This window comes from Colletes latitarsis, chromosome 11 (assembly GCF_051014445.1).
Source record: "Colletes latitarsis isolate SP2378_abdomen chromosome 11, iyColLati1, whole genome shotgun sequence".
In the NCBI taxonomy this organism is placed as follows: Eukaryota; Metazoa; Arthropoda; class Insecta; order Hymenoptera; family Colletidae; genus Colletes; species Colletes latitarsis.
The window spans coordinates 12078519-12093642 of NC_135144.1; the positions used below are offsets into that span (position 1 = coordinate 12078519).

Sequence of the window (15124 nt, forward strand, 5' to 3'; positions counted from 1 at the left end):
CCATCCCACTAGTCGTATGAAATTCTCTAAGTCCTCTTTAAGAAACATATACGTAATCTTATCATCACAGTGTTTATGCCCTACATTGCTGATATTTGTACAGTAACATCATCAATTTTTGGTATTTTCCACTGAAACTTTTACGGAGCATTCCTTATACTACATACATTTAAATAAGCTGATTAAAAAAAAATCGATCGTAGAAACGTGACCTTAATTCCTTAATTCCTTCCTCGAAGCTATTTCGAGAATAATCGTATTACGAATAAAATAGAAATCTCGGAGTAAATTCGCCCGCGGTGGAGAAATACATATTTCCTGCCTGGAAAAGTATGCAAACTGAGTAACTAGATGAAATAGAATGCGAGAAGAAGCAGATGTCTGAAAGACGTTGGCCGGATTAACCGAATGAAAAAAGGTCTAATAATAATAACGTCTAAGAGTGATCGAAAGTGACGGTGGAAATCTTTAAACATTCTATCAGTCGCTAGATAACTAAACAAAACGCAAATTATAATGTTTGGCGACCTCGCGCGCCATCGAGTGCTGATTTCGAGGCGCGTGCGTTTATCGAGACCTTCGAGACTCGAGATATTTCAGATTTATCAAGGCTTTCGAGAGTTTCGAGCTTCGAATTTTCACGATGATGAAAGCTTCGAACGATTTCGGAGCCGTGATTCGAACAAGCCATCGCCACCAGTGGCGTATTATTGCGAATGCCGCCGGTTTCGTAACCACGTAAACGCCTCGCCACGTCGAGAAATTCCATCGCTTGTATCGCGGCAACGCACGTAGAACGCCGAGTGCAGGGTATTAAATAACGTACGCACCATTACCTAAGGGACTTGTAATTCGATGCAACCAGTAAACGTCGTCACCCTTTCCCCCTTACCTTTTGGTTGTAACGTAACATGACAACATACGTGATCCCACGCGTAACCATAGGTTTCATTGATCGTGTACACTGTGTACATTGCACCGTTGACGAACGCTCTTGCTTCGCTTTACATGCCGTTTTCCATAATGTGACATTGGCTCCCAGTATTCTTCAACTCTTTGTGCCCGCGTTAACTCCCACTTACACGTGCTACAGCCATTGGACAACATTGAAACGAAAATTACGAAAACTATGCTAAACGATAGGACACTTCGCACATTTACATATTATATTTAACTAAAATATTTATCATTTCTCAAAGTTTATAAAATGCCCTAAGCTAAATATCTCGGTGATTGAACGTGTCCTTGAACTTAAGAGAGCAGTTTCATGTGAGACCTCAAAAACATCAATTTTTGTTTTTATTTCATTTTTTGAATGTATATGTTTATGTCGTTGAATTTGTCTCAACAAATGCTATCGTATTATTGACAAAAAAATATATGGTTCCATTTAAAAAAATTAGTTTGACCTTGAAACCCCATCACTTCACCTATACAAAAGTTATTTGTACCACATAATTTGCCTCTTTAAATAAAACAACTTTCGTAAGATCACTTTTTTGATACCTTCAATACCTCATGAGATTCTCCATTCGTACTTAAACGTAACACCCTGTATATATGTATTTAAGAATGAACTGTTAAATTTTGAGAGATAAATGTCAAGTATTACAGCCCAGGCATTAGAAATTTGAGAGGTTTACGATAGGATTAAGAGACATCTGCTGCTTTTAGAAGTCGAAATTCTAGCGTTTGTGCCACCTGGGTGCCAAGAATCTGGATGGAATTCTGTATGGAGCTGGGACTGATTAGTATGATCTTACAGACTCTACATATATTTAATTTTCTTAGCTGTCGTAGATGAAATCTCAAAAGACTGCTCTGAAATTTTTACACGTTATTCCACGTAATAGCTCTCGCCTGAATCAAAATTATATTTTTATAATGAGTTTATCATATTCTTTTATTAAAAAGTTGCGGAAAAAACGACAAAATTTTACAATTTGTAATTTAAGCTTTCGCCATTGTTAACATATCTTAATTATTTTGGTCCAGGCGATAACAGGAAACCAACTGAATAAAAATCTATTTGATTTTTTGATTTAGTCAACCTTACACCTACGCCAGTGTTTACATGTTTACTGCGGGCGTGATAACAACGTGAAAAGCCAATAAAAATTATTACAAAATTTATTTTGTATTCCCAAAATATAATTAAGTAAACTGCAAAAGTGAACTGTAGCGTTAGATGTAACATATATTTAAAAAAAATTAATAAATATGGTTAATTTTTTACAACGTTTAAGTGAGACTGCCCCCTTGAACGATCGTTTAATTTACGTGAATAGACATACCCCCGAAATCCTACCCACTTTCGAGAAAAAAATTCAGGAAGGTGTGAAATTTTTCGACAAAATTAAAAAATTTCAAATCGTTCTAAAAAAATTATTTTCAGTTAGGAGAGTCAATTACAATCATTTTTGGTCAATAGACATACCCTCGAATTCCTAACCGTTTTCGAGAAAAAAATTCCTTACCGAAAATATAATTTCTGATCAGAAATACTTCCTCGAAATTTCATGCATATCTTTAAAACGTCATAACTTCTGAACGGATTGGACGATTTTAATGTTTAAAAAAGCAAACGATGCGTATTTCGGTGCAGAATATGTAGAAATCACAAAAATATTCGAAAAGTTGTTCCTTAACCCCGGAAAATGAGAAAAACCCTGTAAAAGTGGTCCAATATTCAAATGACCATAACTCCTACAATAGTGAATATATTTCAGTGAAACTTTTTTCCGAAGTAGAGCTCATGGGTACCTACAAAAAAGTATTAGACAACTTTTCTATAGGGCGTCAAACAAAATGACTAAAAATTAAAAACGAATTTCTAAGAAAAAGCGACAAGGGAGTAGGTGCCTAAATTTTTCGGCGAAAAAAAATTTTTTCAAATCGTTCTGCAAAATTTATTGTTAGCTGTAGGGGACAATCGCAATCATTTTTTGTGAATAGACATACCTCGAAATCCTACCCACTTTCGAGAAAAAAATTCAAGGCAAGCTATAATAATTCTTAAAAAGCTATAATAATAGTTGAAAGTGAAAGATTTTGTTAGAGTGTCGCGTATGAAACGAAATGGCGCCAATTTTTTGTGAAATTACGCACAGCGTTAGGGGGAGAATGTCTGATAAACTGGTCAACCAAATACTGGCAACCGAATACATCGTAATCTGGCTTCAAATGACAATACAGTCCCCCCTTTAGGTTTAATTAAAGGCACGGTTTGCTCGAAACGCAGCCATTTCTGCAGGTTTCCACGCCTCCCGCACCCCCTGTATCCTTCTATTCGTTTCACGGCCATGGTCTAAATGGACACATGAAACGTAGGTCGTTTAATGGAGTGCCACGTCTGCCATCCTGTAATGGCACACCTTACACTTGCGCCATTGGAACGCTAAATAGCACTATCGTCGAGGGTAGAGGTTTTCTAGCCAAATAGCTAGGTCGATATAGTCGATTACAGCGAAGACCCAATCTGTCATACGAATATCGAGTTAGTTACCTATAGTACCTATACGAGCATGTAGGACGAAGCTACCTAATATTGCCTAGCAAACCTTAAATTGCTGTCGATCGAAATATAATTCACATTTCTGCTCTTAATTTGCCTCGAAGTCACAAGTTATCCGAGATTCAAACAGAAAAGTTAAAATCTACAGAAAAAACGACTTGCAAAAATCGGTAAATACTTTTAAACATCCTTAAACTCTACAATATATCTAAATTTCAGTAAAAATCCAAAATGGTACCGCACGAAGTGTCACATTTCATGCGACTTTGCCCTTAAAAATATTGAAATCGACACTGGATAAGTTTTTAAAAATAAACCGACCGATTTCTGTGAAAAAAATGGCCAGTCTATATTTTTTTAATTAGATTTTATATCATTGTATCGATCGAATTCGACAAAAATCGCAAATATGTAATGTTTACGAGATCTGTAAATTAGAATTCGGAATCTGACACTCGTAAAATCGAGGGGTTCCCGTAAATCTAGCGTTAAAGAAATGCGTGAGGAACGTGAGGGGGGGTTGGAAGAAAGGCAGAGGGATAGAGGAAGACAAAGAAGCAGTTAAAGACAGAGAAGGAAGCAGCGAGGGGCTACGAACCACTTGGTTCCATTCAAAGGGGGAATCACTGCCGCCGAGTCTGTGGGATACAATGATGAGGTTATTCCGTCCTCCTTCCCTCAGGAAGTGACGTCACATCTCGACGTAATAAACACAAATATAAGTGGTTCCTGTGCTGTGTTCCGATGGCGAAGTAACCGTACACCGACATAATCGAATCGCGTAAGTCGGAAGAGGAAATTTGGAGAGGGTGTCGGTACACTTGACGATTCGTCGAATAAATTACCAACGACGGTATTATTTGTCTTTCGATGTCTTCGCGTGATCAACCGATTCTATCTGGAACGAAAGTATCAATTGCTGTCATAGCGAACTCCAATTGCACTTTATTCGACTACATCTTTCGATTTCTTAAAAATTATTTGGTAACCACTTGAAAAATACAGAAGTGCCATTTTGTGCCATTTATTCCATACGATAATGTGGATATTTATGTATAGAACTGGTCAAAGTTTTGTATAGGTATCATTTTTCATTATACAGAGAAATTGAATTTTTCTCTTTTATTGTTTTCGAAGTTCCAGCAATTTTAAACTTTTCCAACGAATTGTTTATTTAGAAGGATTCGAAACAGTTATCGAAGCTCGACTGTTTCCGGCTGACTGGACTCAATCTCAATTAAATACACTGTGTCTCGATGAAGAATAAACTCACAGAAACGAAAAAATATTGAAAATGGAGAGTCGATCGGTTACACCCGGGTGGTTGATATTTCCCTCGAACGCGATAAATGGCCAGCACACATGCTCGACGTTAATTTTCATGGCTCCTAGAAAGTTGTTCACTATAGAGCTTCTTGGACCGCGAGACATCTCAAGAATTGTAGCCCAATATCACGCGCGAACAATGCCGAGGCCACTTTCTTCCACTCGGGTCTCTCTTTCTCTATTAAGTCAGCTCCGTGAAAACGCAGACTAATTTCTCGTCTCGCCCCCGCCACGACGTTCGGTGAAGAGTCCATGGCGGAGTGGCCCGCAACCGGGAGGGTCGCGAGTCAGAAAGCCTGAAGAGGCATCCGTACAAAGAGCAGAAGAGTGTGCAACAATTATAAACACCGTGGCAATTACAGCGGCTTAGGTGCGTGCACTTTCTTCCAGGTCTTTCTCGGCCTTTTTCCTTTCTTTCTGGTGAATTGCGCCAGCCGCGGAAGAAAATCGTACCCTCTTCACCGTTACCGCTGCTATCACCGGCTGAACCACCCCTAGCAGCTTTTACCACTCTTTATATGCTATGTAATTGAGCTGGAATCAAACAACAATGGAAAGGAACTCGGGTAGAACCGAGAGGTTACTCGGACGCGTCACGTGTGGGATCTCGAGGATCCTTTCCATTCTCTATTGCGAGCTACCGCGAATTGAAACAGTACAATTTCATTTAAAGAATAGAATTACTCCCTGTTTTTTGGTTATCTAGTTGTGTCTAGATATTCACAAACCCCGTCATAAATGTTCTTTCAGTTTTATTAATTATTGGGTCGAGTCGTAAGTAATTGCTAGGTTCAGGTAGTAGATCATAAACTGGTTTGGAAATTCCAAGTGACCTGTAGTTCTTTTGTTTTAGAGGGTTGAACGGTTCAGAAATAGCAATCGGCAAGCTCGGATCAAGTACTAGTACGATTTTTTTGTGTAAGTGAAATGGAGAAGTCAAAACAGTACATTCGTCACATCATAATGTTGTTGATATCCACATCACGGATATCCATGCCAACGTTTTGAAAGTCCTGTTGTGTAACTCTTTTAATAAAGAAATGAAGTTTGTGTTCGTTTGACTCCGGGATAGAGAAATATGGTACAATTTCTAAAGCTTTCTCTTTCTGGTTGTGAACTGGAATTTTTATAGAGACTTTTAGTTTCCAGATATTTCTAAAAGCTTTCCCCTCCATTTACAATGGATACTTTTTCCCCTTCTATTTAATAAAGGATATTTTCTCTTCCACTTATACGCTGGATATTAGCCATATTTTTTTCAACCAAGCATATATTATCCTTCAATAATTACTTCCTTATGCGTCATTCTTTATTATACTTATAATTAATTTTTAATGTACATATCCTTTTTTGCATTCTTTCGTAATTACTATCATGTACCAATATCTCGGAAAAAAGGGAAACTGCAGTACGGGGATTCGAACTCACGGATCTTCGTGTTGCTAATCAACCATCTTCCCAACTCAGCCATCCTCGTATTACTACCATCCCACTGTTAATGATTCCTTTTCTGTAAATTGATCTCCATTTCCACATTAATAACTGCTCATATTTTATTATTACGCATAGCATAATAAATAAAAAAACTCCGGTACAGTCTCTTCTAGACGCATTTAACAATTTGTTCTAGCTCTGTTCGGAACGACTATCGATCGTAAGTGGGCAGTTATTCGCATTCTATTTTATAGTTGCCAAAAGGTTTATTATTATGAATATTATTAACGGCCATATGAGCGTTCACGCGAGAATTCCGTGCTCCGAGCACGTATCGTCCGTATCGAGATAGGATGAGGGCTAAAACAGGATTGGGCGGTGGATGTAATTCGCTGTTGTAACCATCGTCGCTTAGAACCCCGCTCAGGAAGCGATCGAGGGCTTTGATGGCCGTCGTTATGTCTTGCGAATTACGATGGGGATTCGTCGTCTGAACCTTCCCACGATAAGGCAATCGGGCATGATCCAAATCATCCGTTAGGTATTCATCGAGCTCTTCTACGACTTGATACGACGTCCGTCGCGGAACGTGGGGATCATTCTCAACAGTTGCTCGCAGTCTCAGCGTACTGCTCGGTCTCGATGACTCAGGAATTCTCCTAATTGCTGTTTCAGCACTCCCCTGAGTTTCCTTCGATAATCTGAAAATGTAAACTTCAAATATTGATGTATGGGTGCTTCGAGACTCGTTCGAAAACAAACTAATACAGCAGGAGGATCGAAATCTTTGACTGAGAAATCATCAGAAGCTTTACGTTTGTCATTGTATCGTTTGCTTTTACAACTACTTTAGGTCGACTGGGATTTTCACGAAAATATAATATAATAGTAAAACGCTAGACACTTTCGGAACCGAATGCTCTAAACATCAATTCTTACTTTTGCTTATTCGTAATCGATTTGGTCTCGTCTTGGAAAGGTAACTCGAGGTCGATCGATAGTGGTTTCAAGAACGAAAACCTTTGTTGTGTTTGTATTTCAGGAATGCCTCTACCTGAGGATTTAGCATCTTCCAAGCCATTGCCCAAAGCTTGGTTGACGAAAACAGCGTGTTGTGAAAGTTTTGAAAATGCTGTGTTCGGTGTTGGAAGATAACTAACGGGTGGTGACTGTAAACTCGACGACGGTTGAAAATCCCGCGATATTGTTGTTGTTAATATACCACTGGACAGGCAGAAGAATGTTACCTGTGTTGAATTATTTTCACATTGATTTTAAAATCCTAAAACTTTTACATTGAATACAGTATCGCACTGAACGCGGTTTAAATTTAGAAATTCTTGAAAACTAAGATATAAAAAAATTGTATTCTTTAACATTTCAATAGATCGTCCAAAACGAACAATTTACTGCATCAAGAATATTTGAAAACACTATTAAAGAAACCGTATAAATAACGTAAAATAACACATCACCAGGTAAAATAGAGTAATATCGTCTACGCTGACCAACATTCTGGAAAGTCTTGGAAAGAACTGAAACTACTGTACGCTCTTTGCATTTCCTTTATATCCTACAGTACTATCTGCTCTAAAAGCTAAGTCTTGTCAATGGCGGGAAATGTGTACATGTATCATGTTAAACACGTTCCAATCTACATAGTCAAAGATTCCGCTACTTTCTCTTTCCTTTCGCCTAACTACATCTTTACTTGTTCTTTATTGCAAACGCACACGATTTTTCCATTAACGGGAAATTCTAATTATTTGATGAAGGAACAATTTACAAACTGCCGTTGGCAAATGAGTACAAACTAAATAAAATCGTAGAAATTGCGATTTTTTATTTGCAAACCTTGTTTAGAGAAAAAGGATTTTTATTTCCTGTTCGAGATCTACGTGACAAAATAAATTGTTTGACATATTATTTAATTTGTATAAATTACTGTGCAAAAATGAATGGAAATTATCGTGTCAAGCACAAATATTTCAAAATTTTGTACAATTATATTTTACTAGTAATAATATACATTATTATTATATTGCAAGGGATTAACTAAAAAATTCCCCATATTGGTAGAAATTTAATACTGCAGTGCCATCTATCAGACGTTCAATCAAGGTACATCTCGCGGGACAGAGAAATCCTAATGATTCGACTATCGACTCGTCGTGGTTCGATATATTATAAGTTATTATAGTTAAATTTAATATCTAGCAGAATTAACCTATTATAGTTTTCTAAAGGAGAATAAAATGCTGAAAAAACGGGATTGTTAATCAATATTCCAAATATTTTAGTGCACTAAATTTCTGCTTAAAAAATATTGATACTGTGCACTCAGAATGAAGATAATTTGAAAATATATACATCAGTATATCTTTATTTAATACGTAATGAGTATAAATTAAAAACCTCATTTATAAGCGATAAATTAAACATTTAAATCACCAGTAACTGAAAATCGTACATGTTGAAAATTCGACTAGCGCTTCTATCGATTGTATCGATACTTACAATTTATTGATGCAGGAACAAATGTTGCTGTGAAATAAATTTTTGGGCATCAGTAAAAAACTTCATTATTTATTTATTTACAGGAAAAACCCTCTAGTATACAAAGATATAAAAACGTTAACTAAGTTAAAATTAAATTAAAAATAAAAATAATTTATTGTAAGGCACTGGTTTGGTTCATTTTTGTTTACAAATTTTTGTTGCAACTTAGACGTCGATAATGTAATTAGGGTGTACAACGAGCAACGGATCATCTTCTTCTTCTTCGTCCTGCTTACCCTTTCGTTTAAGTTCAGCCGTTGTAAGAGGAATGATAATTTGATCCTACAAAAAAAAAATTATATTAATTACAAATAAAATATAATTCAAACAATTTAGTACATACATGATACGTCAATCTGTCGATAATTTTTTCGATAAAATTTTTCCTTTCCAATAGTTCTTCCTCTGAATCTATTTGATCTTGTATTTGATCAAGATACCAGGCTACTAGTTCCGACTTCCTTAGTCCGCCTTTAGTATCATCTGCATAAAAAGTTCTTCTTCATTTCTTTAATTCCACGAAAATATTTACTTACCCACTTCTGCTTTACATTATGCTAACTACTATACCTGAAGGAGAGGTTTCAGCGCGAGTTTCTTCGTTCCTCATATATAATACCAACATATTAGATAAACTTTTGTACTCTTCAAAGGACATTGTTAACTTCTTTTTATCCGTGCTTTCAGTTCCTACACCGGAACATGGGGGAACAAATTAGAAACCCCATTTTGCATAAAAATTTTAACAAAAATATTAAATTAAAATTTTTACGAGGCGTGTCGGTTGTCCTATCATCGTCCAACGCATTAAGAGCAGCCATAAGCGGCGGAGCATCATCTATATTGACGTCCGCATTTAAATCTTCGGGTTCTTCTAAATCTATATCTGGCTGTTCCACAGTCACGATACTTTTACTTAATAAACGTTTTGCTTCTTTCACGTGTTTCACGGAAACTTCATCTAAACACTCCAATTTAGCTTTTGCTTCTGACAATCTGATAAGACTTTCTAACTGTCGAACAGTGACTCTCCACTTTCCAGAACTGCTACCAGTTCTTTGCCTAAGAGACGTATAACTATCGACTAAATAATCTGCAGCTTCCTACAAAGTTTTAGAGACGAATGTAGTCGTTTTGACCGATAATCAATTTTCGTTCGAAAGTATGTAATACCTGGCTTAATATAGGCTTAAAATGTTTGGCAAAATTGATGTATCTAACGATTTCAGATTGCGAGTACACAGCCTCGAAATCTTGCCAATTATCACAGTGTAGATCAACGATTCGTTTAGCGATCGCGTTATCGACAATTTCGTTACATTCATCGACTATAATAAAAAACAAATCGAATCTGGACATAATGGGTGCCGTTAACTGAACATTTTGTTGCAAAGACTTTTTCCTGTCGTAACGCCCGCCAATGGGATTTGCCGCTGCTAATATCGATGTTCGAGCATTCAAAGTTGCTCTTACACCAGCCTACGAATGGATGCCTTTATTAATAATATACATAATACAAAACTATTGTAAAAGCCATTTTCTATTCAGAGACCTTGGCCAATGAAATTGTTTGCTGCTCCATGGCCTCGTGTATAGCGACTTGATCTCTGATCTCCATTTTATCGAATTCGTCGATACAACAAATACCCTGATCGGCAAGCATCAAAGCACCGGCTTCGATCACAAAATCAGGCGATTCCTCGTCTCTAACTACGGCCGCTGTTAACCCAGCCGCGGAAGACGCTTTCCCGGAAGTGTAAATTGCTCTTGGAGTGATTTCAGCGACGCTCTTTAGAAATTGAGACTTTGCTGTGCTAGGGTCCCCAACTATGCAACAATTTATGTCGCCACGCAACGAAGTGCCTTCTAACGTTGTCTTTCCAACCCCTCCGAAGAGCATCAAAGTGATTCCCTTTTTAACTTCATCGTTGCCATGTATCGACGAAAACAAACTATTAACGAGGTTTTGGTACAGATTCTTATCACGACTCATTTCGTATATGCGATTCCATTCCGCCTCTGTCATTCGTTTTTTCATCATTTCTTGAGATATCTCCTCCATGTTTGTTTCTGTCCCACCGAACTATAAGAGCTAAGTATTAAGATCGAGCCCCGATATTAAGGTGACTTCAACTTGTACTTAAGACGTATGCACGTGTACTCAGAATTGAGCAAATAAAAATTTCAGATTCGTAAACTAGCTTTTAAAGATTATGAACGAGTCCCAATATTAAGGTGATAGGCTTCAACTTCTACTTAAGACGTACGTGGGTCCAGAATTGAGCAAATTTTATTCGCGAAATGGCAAATAAAAATTTTAGATTCGTAAACTAGCTTTTAAAGAGAAGTTTACGAACGAATCCAACATTTTTATTCGTTCATTAAAAAATATTTAATTCGTAATCTTAATCGTTTTTACTCTAAAGCTTGTTGGCGTGACGCTACAGGCTAGGAACGCAGTTTTGTACGTGAGTTCTCTGGTTCCTAATGATTTCAGGCCTGTTAGACCTTCTCCTTGATCCGCAGACTTTTGTCGTCTCGATTTATTGAGCTTTACACCAGGAATAGACATAACTCCAACATCTGGTATAACTATAAGAGTTCCCGTAAAATCGTATCTACAATATGCAAAATAATTTATCCAAGTTTCTTGGAAATCAACGACAACGTGAAGTTATTTTCATTGTAATACCTATCTCCAGCCTGTACTGTTTCTACAGCTTCTGATCGTAAAATAACTTCGAGCGACCGGGGAATGCATCCCTTAGGAAGCTCTGCTTGTGTTTCCTGCACTCTAATCTTTTGAAAATCCACGAAAACTGAGTTATCCACGTCCAGCATGAAACGACGTCTATTATTACACACCGGATTATGACAAATTGTCGGATTTGTGAACTAAAATGCATCGTTCGTATTGTAGTCACGTGCTAACGCGTTCGTATTTATAAAATATTTATACCGTACTTTAAATTGTTGCTCCACATTTTTAATTACACCGTTGCAATCTATGCAAATGAACGTTCCGAGAACTAATTCCGGATGGACCGGATGCGTTCGTATTACTTGGCCCGATATTCGTATCAGGGTACCTAATTTTGCTGAATTTAGTTCCCTTAGCTTTTGCCTTGTCGGAACTTCTACGAAACTAACGTAACATTCTTTATCTTTTCTTAAGTCAGTTACATCTTTGACAAAATTGGACAATGCTTGGCACAAATATGGGTATACCCTATCAAACAAAATTATATAATTACACGATTTTGCAGAGATACGCGTTTTAGTGGAAGATTATTCCTTTCCTGCCTGCTTCTGGATATTTGCCTTTTTAGATAGTTGGATAGTCGAATAGTTAGATAGTTGCTCCAATTTGGAACGATACTTGATAGAATCAATGATCTAATTAGATTGCAGAAGTTCATAATACAGTATTCCCGTCCAATCTTGTGAATATAACATGACCTTCTCAGGGTGTAAAGTCACCTTGGGCATAGTATTGATTTGCCCTTGGCTTATCGCAATGTCTTTCTTGTTCTACATTATTATAAACAATTAAGCTTCACCCATAAAATAATTCAAATCAGTTCAAGAATGAACCATAATAATAGCATTTTGAACAAGATTTTATTTAGAAACCATACTAAGGATGTTGCGAAGAGGAATAACAAGACTATGTGTGTTGCTTGGTGGCCCAATTATAGCTCTTAGTCATATTTACAATGGAAAAGAAGAAAGGGAAAGTCATAGAAATACAGAAGAAACAATTTCCAAGTCCATAACTCGATATTATCAATTTCACAGCAATCTCCACTGTTGCAAAATGTGGATTATTGTTAATTACAGAGAATCATTAGTCTCTATTGATCTATGTAAGCCTACTAGAGTGATTAACATCAACCATACTAAAATCTCGAAGAAGAAGCATTCTAAACTATTTTTGAATAGCGTTTATTTACAGCACTATGGTAAAAAAATCTTTTCTATTATTTATATTGCATTTTCCGTGTTACGGAAATAAAAAACAATAATTGCTTGTAAATACATCTTCTCCTTACTCATTTTCATCAAAACACGGTCCATTTAAAAACAAGGTTACCAAACATAACTATTTATTTTTTGCACTATGCATTGAAATGTCAGCTTTTAGAATATATTTTTTTTTATAAGCTAAGAGCAGTGCTTTTCATAGAAAAAAAGCTACAAAAATTTGATAATACTTACCAGCTAACCTAATAATAAATACTTATGATCTATTCTGAAGCACAGTATGAAGTTTAATTACATTATTAACGTAAAGTTCGTACCTGTAATATTCTTCGACTATAGTTGTGGATAGTACTTGATTATATTCGTCTACATCGTCAAAAGTTACTTCTAAGGTGTAATGTTCTGGGCTTATGAGTTCCTTTGCTGGCTCCAGATACTTTACGACTCCATCTTCTTTAAACCTAATTAAACGATAAATTTATACATATATGAAAAGCTGTGAAAACACGTTTCTATAAAATTACACATAATTGCGTACCGTGTGTCCACGGTTAGATAAATTATTCTTTACAAAACGTAAGAACTTACTCTTCGAGGAAATCTTGAAATAATTTCTGGCATTTGAGTCCAACTTCATCCAGAACACGTTTACTGGAACTTTGAACATCCCCAATATCCATTTTTCGATTATTAACAAAATACAATTTATACACACAAACTTTACATTTAATTCAACTGCGAAGCGTCTACCGGAAATAATGTTACTAGACGACACATTGGCGCCCAAATGAAACTGCCCCACCACTCACACACACTAATGTACAAACAAGTGTACATGACCTGTGACCTGTGATACTTTGGAGATTCAAGAAAAAAGGCAAATGTGAACGTTTTTTTCTCGCTCTCGAAACAGCTGACATCCAATTTGCATCAACCGTATACGATTTTGATTTTAACTGTCTAGACATTTTTATTTTTCGACCCATGTATACCTATTACACCATAAACTAGGTACAGAGTAGAGCTACCGTTCAATGGAACTTTGTGTCACATGAACTGATATACCAATGTAATAAAATATCAGTGGTTTTACAGTAATCTGCTCGTTTAAAAAACGATAACTTTACAAAATTATAACTACAAACGAGGTATACGAGTAGACCTTCTACCCAATGTATTTTTTGGCCCATTTTTCTGGGGATCTAGAGCCCCATTATCATTTTCGTGTCACTCGCAATGTTACCATCAGGTTTAGAAATGAACACGAGAGAAAGTGAGACAGAATATTAAATTGCAGAAATTTTATTATTTTTTAACGGAATGGAAGCTGTACGTTCAAGAATCGGCTCATCAATCGATTAATTTAAATTTTTTAATTTCCCCGAAAATTTCAATACCTACTGGAATTTTTTTCTCCAAAGTGCGTAGGATTTTGGTGGTGTGTTTATTCACTAGAAATGATTGTAATTGACCCCCACAACCGAAAATAATTTTTCTTAATTGTTTAACTTTATTTAAACACTTCTAATCTCTACTATTACTCTCCGTCACTCTCCATCGGTGACTTTATTTAATATTAATACACTTTGATTAAAAATTTAATTGACATCGTGAAAATAGTTGAATCGGTTTCGCGCCTTTTCTTCGATATCGTCAATTATCATTACATTTCCCTAAATTACACTTTCTGACAGTAGATTTCGAGTTTAATCGTTATTTAATTGTGATATGATGCAGCCTCGTATTATCTAAAAGACAACTTGAAGAAAGGACGCCCCCCTCGCCTATGATAATTGGGAACATCGAACTGAAGGAAGCTGCTGCCCAACAATACTAATTCAGTGAATAGCTTCTCAACTGACCACCATCCATGAGAAGAGGACGCTAAAATCACCTCCGAATTTTCAGGTCGGTATGGCAGTCAGATTGGGCCACGAAAGTCCATAAGGTGTAAGGTCTACACGTATACCTCGTCTATGATATGTCTAATTTACTATACAATAATGTATGACAGTAATATTTTCTTACGACGTGTTACGACTCAGAATGTCAGTTGCGATGGCAGAAATATTCTTAATATAAGCACAGACAATATTACAACGATTGTCTAGGGAGTTTGAGGTCCAGGAAATAGTATTCAAAGGTTGGCAAGGGGTAGCAGCGCCACCTGGTAGGATATGTTTAAAACAAGATAGCAGGGGAAATAAACACTCCTCTTGGTGTCGCATCTACTTCATATTTTTCTAAATATTTTTAAGTTATTTTTCCTAGGTAATTAGCTATGTAATGTTGTTAAAAATAAAGTGT

At 36.5% G+C, this 15124-nt stretch overlaps 2 protein-coding genes across 2 annotated transcripts; both read right to left on the reverse strand.

Moving 5' to 3' along the window:
- Nucleotides 1–6485: 6485 nt before the first annotated feature.
- On the reverse strand, nucleotides 6486–7788 carry LOC143348206 (uncharacterized). The gene is given in 3 exon segments (XM_076778188.1): nucleotides 6486–6975; nucleotides 7214–7521; nucleotides 7750–7788. Coding segments are annotated over 3 exon segments (837 nt in total).
- A 1057-nt stretch (nucleotides 7789–8845) lies between these two features.
- On the reverse strand, nucleotides 8846–13767 carry Mcm6 (minichromosome maintenance 6). Its single transcript, XM_076777745.1, has 11 exons — nucleotides 13406–13767; nucleotides 13135–13278; nucleotides 11798–12062; nucleotides 11526–11728; nucleotides 11253–11451; nucleotides 10386–10916; nucleotides 10007–10312; nucleotides 9606–9936; nucleotides 9404–9523; nucleotides 9177–9316; nucleotides 8846–9115 (listed from the first exon to the last, which is right to left on the reverse strand). Exons 1-11 carry the CDS (start codon nucleotides 13495–13497, stop codon nucleotides 8999–9001), a joined length of 2448 nt encoding a protein of 815 aa, XP_076633860.1. The 5' UTR covers nucleotides 13498–13767; the 3' UTR covers nucleotides 8846–8998.
- Between the last annotated feature and the right edge of the window lie 1357 nt (nucleotides 13768–15124).

Excerpts from the sequence above, each read along its gene's own strand:
- Mcm6 (XM_076777745.1), bottom strand. The coding sequence starts at position 13,497 with ATGGATATTGGGGATGTTCAAAGTTCCAGTAAACGTGTTCTGGATGAA. Across the intron at positions 12,063-13,134 it reads ATAGTCGAAGAATATTACAG|GGTATACCCATATTTGTGCC; the intron begins GTACGAACTTTA and ends TTTGTTTGATAG. Across the intron at positions 9,524-9,605 it reads TAGGACAACCGACACGCCTC|GAACTGAAAGCACGGATAAA; the intron begins GTAAAAATTTTA and ends GTTCCGGTGTAG.